This window comes from Sesamum indicum, linkage group LG6, assembly GCF_000512975.1.
Source record: "Sesamum indicum cultivar Zhongzhi No. 13 linkage group LG6, S_indicum_v1.0, whole genome shotgun sequence".
NCBI classification, from domain to species: domain Eukaryota; kingdom Viridiplantae; phylum Streptophyta; class Magnoliopsida; order Lamiales; family Pedaliaceae; genus Sesamum; species Sesamum indicum.
The window spans coordinates 17,325,226-17,334,546 of NC_026150.1; the positions used below are offsets into that span (position 1 = coordinate 17,325,226).

Sequence of the window (9,321 nt, forward strand, 5' to 3'; positions counted from 1 at the left end):
GGAATACTGAGACAAGAGTTGAGCGGTTAAGGAAATAATCCTTGGTGAATTTATCCCAGTCGGTTCGCAGCTCATGTGGTGCAGCGGCATACCTATTTAGTCCCAAAACAGAATAGATTTGCCATAAACAATTTGTTCATCCTTACTAATATGAAAGGGTAACACACAGGTCTACATCACTTGCCACACAGAAGAACAAGAAACTATTCCTAAATGTACTAGATGCCATGGCTCTCATGGCTGCAGAATCTTTATCAACGAATAGTACAACTAAATACTCTCCTGTAGTCGAAATGTACATCATAATAGTAGCATAATGTAGAAAATCAGGTTCCTGTTAATTAAAGTTTAATGACACCAGATATCTTATGGTGAAAGAAATTATCAATCTCGTTCATAGATCAACTAAACAAAACAAGAAACAGAATGCAAGATACCAAAGTCAAGTACATACCCGTAGCCTGGCAAATCAACGAGGTACCAGCTATCATTAATGCGAAAATGATTGATGCATTGTGTCTTCCCTGCAATGTTAGCAAAGAATCACTTTATTTCATAAAATGATGCTATTACATGAAGCTCTCTCTTGACAACTTGCATAAGATATGCTCACTCAGTGCTACTTCTTCAATCCATGACATGTCACTCAAAAGATATAATCCTATTTGGATTTTTTCTTACACCCGCGCCTGCAGCCACTCATGTGAAACGTCTCTCCACAAAGAGGAAACTCAAAAACACTCCCCTTCAAAGGCTATTTTCCACAGACGTAACAAATCCATGATCTAATTGATACTCCATTACATTGTTATTCGTATAACTGGCCAAGTTCTATAAGATGAGAACAAGACAGCATGCTCAGAACTCTTTCAAGCTACTGCAACAACAAATCACTCGGTTCTCTCACTGCTCTTCACAAACTAAATACATATCCCAGAACAAAGTAACCATTTTATCGCATTACTGAAATGCATAAAGATTATATGCATAAAAATTTTAAGATACCGGGTTTCTTAGAAGTAAGAGCGAGGCGCTTGCGCCTAACAAGCGAATTAAGAAGCGATGATTTCCCCACATTAGACCGGCCCACAAGCGCAAACTCCGGCATTCCATCAGAGGGGCAATCCTCGGTTCTCACACTGCTCTTCACAAAGTCCGCATTCACAATCTCCACACCATCTCCAGCGTACTTGCTCAGCACAATGTTCGAGCCCTTCAAGATTCTTGCGCTCAAAGGCGCGTTTAGAAGGGACGAAACATCTGTTTCGGGCGGCACGAAAAGGGTTTCAAGAGAAAGTTGTAAGCTTTCTTGTTCATGGGGTAGAGAAGGAGCTGTGGTGGTGGGAGTGAGTGTAGAGAAGTGGGAGAGGGGTGAGGGTACGGGTACGGAATCAGGTTTGGGTTTGGGTTTGGGTTTGGGTTTGGATAAGAGGTCTGAGGTGATTAGGAAGAGTTTCGTGGGCTTGTGGGATGTGAAGGAGGAAAAGAGAAAGTGGGAATGGATTCTTGGAAACTGGTGAGTTAGAAACATTTCTTCTCTGTGCTATGGCTTTGTGTAATGGAAGTGTTGAGACGAGAGACGAGAGACGAGAGACGAGGGGAGGAAGGAGAGGAAACAGGGTTTACTGCCAATGGATTTTTTGTAAAAATAATATTTAAATAAGTATTAATTTTATGAGGTATTTATAAATTATAAGTCGCATGTTATGAGTCACTGGACACGTTTTCAAATAGACGAACCTTTTAGCGAGCTTGAGGCGAAAGCCGAGAAACTCTGCAAAATCAAATCAATGGCGGCAGCACGGGCCAGAGTTTCGCTATCGATTTTTCGAGCTAAAAACCCTTCGCCTATAACTGTAAGCTGCCTCCGATTTGCACGACTTCTCATCATCGACAATCATTTCTCTTCTTCGTCAACTGATATCCCTCTGCTCCAGAAGCTTCTGAAAGCGCCGGTTTCAAGAATTAAAGCAACCCTCGACTCTGAGTTCAGCTCAGAATCGACTGAGTTTCCGTGGGCTGACCTTCTCACCTCTCTCAATTCCTCTGCTCCCCGGAAAGCTAATTTGGTAATTTTGCAGCGCCCATTTTCTTCCCTTGGAACGTTTAATTTGTTTGTCAGCAACTGGTTGGCTGTGTTTCTTCTATTTATTTGAGTTGATTTAGTAAACATATTTATTTGTAGTTTGGTTGTGTAGCAATTGTTAGTAAAATTGTAATGGAGTAGTATAAGTATGTCAAAAGATTAGACCTTTGACATTGTTATGCTCAAGAAAACTGGAAATTGAAATGTACAGTTTAATATATGATTGAGAAAACAGGGTTTTTATCACCTCAACCCACAGGCTAAGTTTCCATTTTTGAAGATCTTCAGGACTTGATGTTACTCACAAATCATTATGTTATTATTGCATAGTTAACCATTGTGTTATTGCTTAATTGACTATTTATGCTTTTAGTTAAGAATTTGATTATTTGCAACTGATATTCTATGAAGTGATTGGTTGTTAATTTCTTTATAACTTTATTGTTTAAACTATCATCCGTTTAGAACAAATATGATGGAAGTGTGGTTGCACTTTGCACTGGTAATAATTATCTCCCACACACTATTCTTTGCTTGTTGTAGCCAGGTAATTGAATGGAAATTGGAGAAATTGGGAAGAGAGGATGAGAAAAGTCATGATTCTTACGCTCAGTTGATATCTTTATGTGAAAGCATTAAGAATCTCCCTACTGCGTTGCTCGTGTTTAGTTCAATGGAGGCTCAGGGAGTTAAACCTACATCTTCAGTGTTCAATGCCCTTATCTTGACAAGTTTATCTTCAGGTAATATGCTCACAGCATTAAGCTTATATGAAATAATGGAGCGTTCTGAGGGCTACAGACCCGATTCTGACACTTATAATGCTTTCATTTTGGCATATGCAAAATCGGGAAACCAGAGTGCAACTGAAGCTTGGTTAACAGCTAAAATAGCCTCTGGTTTCTCTGCTGATGCTCAAACGTATGCTTTTCTCATACTTTCTTGTGTCAAATCAAAAAATTTTGAGGATGCACAAAGATATTACAAAGAAATGATGTCATCTGGGCTAATCCCTAATGAATCCGTCTTCCAGAGCATGCTCTTGATGTACTGTAAGCAGAGAAATCCGAGTAGGATTAAAGAGATTTTGAAGTTTATGCTAAAAGGTGAGCATCGGATTGATCGAAATATGGCCAAAAAGGTTGTGGATTTGTACCAAGAACTTGGACTGGTAGAACAGCTGGAAGAATTGTTAGTGAATTTTACTGAATCTGACCAGAATTCGGAAGTCCTTTCACTGTTTCACTGCTCGATAATAAGAATGTATGCAGATACAGATAGGTTAGATGATGTCGAGTACTCTGTTGGGAGAATGCTAAAGCATGGAATAGCATTTAGCTGCTCAGAGGATGTTGAAAAGGTGATTTGTTCTTATTTCAGAAGGGAAGCTTATGATAGGCTGGAGTTGTTTTTGGAGCGTATAAAAGATTCTTACAAACTTACAAGGTCCATCTATGGTTTGTTGGGAGCTGGCTACCGACGGGCTGGCCTAATAGAAAAATTGAACATACTGGTGAATGAGATGAAAGTGGCTGGTTTTGTGTAGTTTCATGGATTGAGGTTTCATAAGATTGCTTTGCCATATGGTTTCTCTTCATTGAGATATGTCGTTGGGGTCAGCATTTCGCCCCAGCTTGAGCAAAATTTAATGAGTAATGTTAAATTTTACCAGCCTCTGGATCCAGCACTTGATTTAATGACCCATCAGAGATCTTTTGAAGACTTGAATACATTATTACTTGGTGAATGTGCTACATAATGTCAACAAAGTTTCGTAGAGGTTCTTCAGCACCTTTGCTTTAATAAGCAAGATGCTTTCTCGTTGTTGTTTGCCTGGTGTTTCTGTAGATACATTGCCTTAAGAACACAAGGCAACAGCATATTTTTGTATCTACCATTGAGATCAATGAGTTATTCGTCTGCTATTCAATCGTCAACATATCAATGAGGTAAACGGAAACTATCGCTGCATTCCAATTTCATCTAATGCAGCAACTAACAGTTAAGTTGGGGAAAAAAGTACAGAGCTGATAAATTTTCTGAGGCAAATGGATACAGACCTAATCATTCATTAGAAGTGTAACTAGTGCTATCATGAATGCCGACTTCAAACTACAAATCGGCATTTCATGTGTTCAAGTAATGGGATTTATGTTAAGTTGCGTATTTACAGAAGCTCAAGCAAAAATATTAGAAAGAAACTACGCGCCTGATTGTTCTTGTTCCTTTTGAGGCATAAATGATCTGAACCATTGCTTCCAAGAAGCGTCTTCTTGCTGCTCAAGCCACGAAAGAAAGCAGCTATCCAACAAACAGAAGATGTTGACATAAAGGAGTTGATACCGAACTGGAACAAACCGGAAGTTCACCACCTGAAGAATGGGCCATACGCCTCCCTCCACAACTAAGGCTGGGAGAAAGTCTCTCTTAACATCTTCCTTAACCTGACTGGCAGTTTTCCCCAAAGAAAACCCCATGTAAGTGAAGAACACAAGTAAATCCAGGGGCCCAAAGATTATACTATCTACTGCTACTTTTGTACCAACAAAGCGGAAGGAATTTGGTTGTAGCTTTAACTGCAACCTAATGAAGTGGTCCAGCCCTTCATACCTGTATGACAGGAAACAGAATGCCAGAAACGCATCAGCGGTGTATTTAATGGCAGCAAGTGATTAAACTCGAAAGCCAAGCATCTGTAGCTCTCCAAGAGCATTAAGATTTCGATTGATCAAGTAACAAAGAACATCGAGCGTTTCCTGAAGCAGAAAGGCTCATAGGGGCAATTTCCGTTGCATGTATATGTCATAGCATGCAGGCTGCTGAATGTCAAAGTGGAAATCAAAAGATCTTGAATCTTATACAAACATGGTCGATCATGATGACATACAGGAACCTTAAAAAACTTGTGTTAAGATACAGATGATACAGACCAGAAGTGGCCAACGGGACCAACAAAACCAAGGCCAAAAAAGCTTGTCGTAGCAACTCGTCTCCAATTGAGCTTTGCTTTATTTTCATTTTCATCCTGCAGGAATTAACAGCCGAATGAAGTAAGAATCTAACAACTGAAACTGAAGACAACATGCAATAAGAGGCAAAAGACATCCCAATTGTTGTAGTTTCTTCCTTCTACCATATTCAACAACGATGCGAGATAACATATGAAGCAGTAAATGGTAACAATTTGCGAAACAAGTTTAATTAATCAGGAATGCTGGTTCTTGTCTGATTATGAACCATTAAAGAAGCTCCTACCCGCATGTGGATAAACAAAGCCATTCTGATCAAACTCACAACACTAGGGAACCTTCCTCAATTAAACAAACTCATATCCAAGAATTAACACTTATTGTGCCGCAAACCCGTATATGAAAAACAAAAAAGATAAAAAAAGCCGGATAATCTGCTCATCCTCAATCTTAATTTTCAATGTTAGAAGGGCGTTCAGCAATCCACTTGAAGCCATTGGACACAGCAATCAAACCCAAATTTATCTACATTCATCTATATGATTCTCATAGAACAATAACTTGCATAAAGCAAAAAGGCAGAAGAACATTTACATATAGACATTCAAATTTAAACAAGAGGGACAGACTGCCCCATCTACCCCTCCACTTCAAGAAAATAGTAACAAACAACCCCCACTTAAAAACATTACAATCCTATGTCAAAAGAATGAAAATTTAAGATAATTACAGACGTGGGTTTGAAGATGGTGGCGTTTGGCGGTGTAGTGCGTGACCGCCTGAGCAGCAATGTCGCCAATTCCCCAAATTAAGCCGGAGCTGATCACCTGGGTTTTAACTGGATGCGTCGCTAAACAATTCTGGTACCATTTCCACAGCTTCAACATGCTCTGATTACCGTAAACATATGGTTTGTGTTCTTTACTCTATAACAATAATTTGATTGTGCAATTGTAGTAATTTTCAGAAAGAGGATGTCGGCTTTTTTTCTTGGTTTTCTTTTTTGTGTTTGTTTGATGAGTGAGGTTGTTGGTAATTGTGGGAATGCTTTTGGTGTGATTTGACAAATGGTTGAACATTCAGATATCTTCTCTATTTCTCTCTTTTTTTGGAGTGCATTAAATTAGTAAAAAGAAAAGCATACCCTCCTACATTTTAGTAAAAATACACAACATAGACTAATTCGAATGATAATTAAAAGAACAGATGGAAGTTTTATAATTAAAACTTAGGATTTATAATAATTACAGTTTAAATCATGTGTGAGTAAATATGATATCAAGAATCATGTTGGTATATTCAACAAATAACAAATTTCTTTGAATCTCTTGTGATACTTTTCCATGCAATAAATCATTTTGGGAACCGAATACTGGTTCTTTGAATTTAAACAAATCCATATTTGAAATCCAAACAGGCCCTCATCAAATATATTAATTTATTAGAGGTATAATGAAAAATATATGCAATTTTATATACAACAGAAGAGGACTAGTGAGTGGTAGAGAACAGAGAAACAATGTGTTAATCCATTTTCAATAGATTAATACTGTATCTGAAGAAGCAAAACAGATCCTATTCAAATCGAGTCTTATTTCTCATCGGTTGGGGAAGGAACAGAGCTGAGGAGCCATATTAGAAATACACCTATAAGGGCACCTGAGAGATGTGCTATGTGATTTACATTCTGCAACGCATAGCCTCCCCGCAAACTTCCACCTAAGCTTGCTGAAGCTTGGGCTGCTTCCATAACCTGATATGCCAAATGACTCGTTAGCACGAAAATTATTAACCAAAACTGGTTGTTCAAAGCTATTCAATGTACAATTTTCAGCTATCTTGTTGAAAACCGACCCAAATGTTACATTGCCACTTTGTAGCCAACCGTTATCTATTTAAACTGATATAAGGAAAAGATTGAAACCAGAGCATGATGCAACTGACTACTTTTCATATCATACAGTCAACAGTCAAAGATCAACTATAAAGCCTCAATACGATCGTTTACCTTGTGCCATTAGGTACCAAAGCAATTAGTAACATGAGAAGTTATCTTCAGAAATTACAGGTCTCGAAAGACAGGAAAATTTTAAAATTGGTGGAATCATAACTCGTAGGCATGGAATCCAGTACCTTTTCTACAACAAACTGCCCCAAAATAAGTACTTCAAGGATCTTTCTCCAGTCCCAGGACATCTGCAGCAGAATAGGTCAACAAGTTAACAATCATACAAGAGACCTGACAAATTAACTTCAGCAATCGACATAATAGTCTCCATACCTTCACGAGGACACTAATAGCAAAGAGTCCAAATACAGCACCAGATGCTCCAATAGAAACCGCGTTTCTTGGGAGAACTAACCATGAAACAAGGTTTGCTCCTGCACCTGTCAAAATATAGGAGAGCCATAGAGCAAAGTTTCCTTCTTCTTCTTCAACAAGTTTTCCTGGATCACCAAACAAATTTTACAAGCCAGCAATTAAGAGCATCCATATGAGCATAGCTTCAGGAAAAACAAGTGAACAAAATCTCACCAAAAATGTACAAGAAAAACAGATTGCTGGACAGATGATTCCTGCAAGCAAAGCATGCTCAGTGAATCTCCAAATTCAATGTGTATAGCCTAGAGAAGTAGCAGACTTACCAATTAAAATGGCAGAATGTTGCGGTTATAAACTGATACCAAGCCGGCTGATTATGATACAAATAGAGTTCCTTAACCCATGGAACCTTGATAAAAGAGAAAATTCCTATTAGCTTTACAATGCAAATCACCCTGTTTCTATGACACACTAAAATAGATAGAATGAAAAAGTTTGTCTACGTTTTGTGGAGCTGCGCAGTTTGCATTGTGTAAAAAGGAAGGCTCTATAACAAGAAATCATTTGAAACCTGCAAAACATGATCTGCCAAGTATATCCCAAGATTAATAAGTAGAATCCAGAATATGCCATTGACACGCTTCTCTGGCTTCCTTTTCTCTTCGGCCTTCCCAAGTTCCAGTTGTGATATCATGTCTGAGTGAAACATCATCAAAATGATGTAAAAATCAGAATTCCAACGTTGTACTTAGTCATAAGCTTATTTTTATAAACCACTAGCAACCCCTTGAGACAAAATTAATAAATCCATGGCATATGAATAGAGATACCCAACCCCTCCTGTTGTAATATAGAATAAACAAACACACATCTACTGTTTGTGAAAATGCCTGAACCAAAAAAAGAGAGAAGAGATGTGAAATCTTCCAAACCAGAACAGGAAGATTCTACTCTCATACGATACATAAAGAGTATAGGGGGAGAGAATTGACCTGAGTTTCCGCTCATTCTGCATAGCAACAATGGAGAGTGGGGTTTTGCGGATGATGAAAAAAAAGAATGGCGATTGAATTTGGAAGCAGAAGGGGGCGGTGCAGCGACGGCCATGGGCATGAGCTTGAAGGGATTATCGCCATGGAATTTAAGCGCTGGAAGAAATTTAAGCTTAGCCTTCAACTGAAGCTGCATCATTTCTCTTTTCTTGGATAGAAACAATTAACAAACAAAAATGGGGGCTCGATTACAAAATAATTTTCAGCCAACGAAGCTTTCTCGAAAGAAGAGTCAGCTGCCGACGAGGCCGATGACTCACCAGCCAGAGCTGATGAGGCAGCAGGAGATGAGGCGGATTTGTTCACTCACACAGACACGTCAGTAGCCACGGAACCAAGGAGCCTGAGGATGAGTCAGCAAACGTCACAAGAATTATGTTAGCTGTGCTGTTGACTTGGAAGGAAACGAGGATGATGAGTCCGTGTTGGAAAATGAATTGGCGGGTCATTCAAGAACCCGCTAATTCAAAAAGAATAGGAGGAAAATCACCTCCAATTCCCTCCCCTACGATTAGGAAAATTCCTTACTCAGGCCCAGACCTTGAAGAAATGTTGGGAGCATTGAAGAAAAGTTGGGAGCAACAGTGGTGCAATGGTTCAAGAGTAGAAAGCATTAGAGGTGGTTGAGTCAGCATTTGTGTCGGAGTCCCACGCCAGCAGAGCGTTTTATTGTCTACCCACTCAGAATCCTACTGCTCACACACAAACTCTTTTGTATGTAATCATGATTTGGGAATTAGGGCAGTGGGGACACACAATTATCATTCATCAACATATACATTCATTACATGCATATGCCACCTTCTTCATCACTCTCACCACCTACCAATCCACTGCATCTCTACCAACATTCATTACATGCATATGCCAACTTGTATCTTTCATCACACC

General features: G+C 39.0%; 4 protein-coding genes across 5 annotated transcripts in view; 1 reads left to right on the top strand and 3 right to left on the bottom strand.

The window, feature by feature from the left end:
- The window catches only part of LOC105164770 (GTP-binding protein At2g22870), a gene marked incomplete in the record, with an annotated part of 2,867 nt that extends 1,203 nt beyond the window's left edge, over positions 1 to 1,664 (bottom strand). The window contains 3 exon segments of the mRNA XM_011083528.2: positions 1 to 92; positions 455 to 524; positions 1,006 to 1,664. Of these exon segments, the coding sequence (XP_011081830.1) occupies positions 1 to 92; positions 455 to 524; positions 1,006 to 1,531 (688 nt within the window).
- LOC105164772 (pentatricopeptide repeat-containing protein At2g30780-like) lies at positions 1,685 to 3,718 on the top strand. 2 transcript variants are annotated; one of them, XM_011083531.2, is made up of 3 exons: positions 1,685 to 1,856; positions 1,938 to 2,069; positions 2,634 to 3,718. In XM_011083531.2, the coding sequence occupies exons 1-3, from the start codon at positions 1,707 to 1,709 to the stop codon at positions 3,630 to 3,632; spliced, it is 1,281 nt and encodes a 426-aa protein (XP_011081833.2). In that variant the 5' UTR covers positions 1,685 to 1,706; the 3' UTR covers positions 3,633 to 3,718. The 2 variants fall into 2 exon arrangements, with proteins under 2 accessions (XP_011081833.2, XP_011081832.2); XM_011083530.2 differs by having other exon boundaries at positions 1,692 to 2,069.
- Positions 3,187 to 6,325, bottom strand: LOC105164771 (protein Mpv17-like). Its single transcript, XM_011083529.2, has 3 exons — positions 5,790 to 6,325; positions 5,017 to 5,111; positions 3,187 to 4,696 (listed from the first exon to the last, which is right to left on the bottom strand). The coding sequence occupies exons 1-3, from the start codon at positions 5,940 to 5,942 to the stop codon at positions 4,288 to 4,290; spliced, it is 657 nt and encodes a 218-aa protein (XP_011081831.1). The 5' UTR covers positions 5,943 to 6,325; the 3' UTR covers positions 3,187 to 4,287.
- On the bottom strand, positions 6,467 to 8,709 carry LOC105164773 (rhomboid-like protein 11, chloroplastic; the record flags this gene model as incomplete). The annotated part of the gene is given in 7 exon segments (XM_011083532.2): positions 6,467 to 6,808; positions 7,189 to 7,251; positions 7,337 to 7,503; positions 7,592 to 7,632; positions 7,702 to 7,787; positions 7,950 to 8,074; positions 8,371 to 8,709. Coding segments are annotated over 7 exon segments (843 nt in total). The 3' UTR covers positions 6,467 to 6,646.

Excerpts from the sequence above, each read along its gene's own strand:
- LOC105164771 (XM_011083529.2), bottom strand. The coding sequence starts at position 5,942 with ATGTTGAAGCTGTGGAAATGGTACCAGAATTGTTTAGCGACGCATCCA. Across the intron at positions 5,112-5,789 it reads GCCACCATCTTCAAACCCAC|GATGAAAATGAAAATAAAGC; the intron begins GTCTGTAATTAT and ends TAATTCCTGCAG. Across the intron at positions 4,697-5,016 it reads GGTCCCGTTGGCCACTTCTG|GTATGAAGGGCTGGACCACT; the intron begins GTCTGTATCATC and ends CCTGTCATACAG.
- LOC105164772 (XM_011083530.2), top strand. The coding sequence starts at position 1,707 with ATGAGTCACTGGACACGTTTTCAAATAGACGAACCTTTTAGCGAGCTT. Across the intron at positions 2,070-2,633 it reads CTCCCCGGAAAGCTAATTTG|GTAATTGAATGGAAATTGGA; the intron begins GTAATTTTGCAG and ends TGTTGTAGCCAG.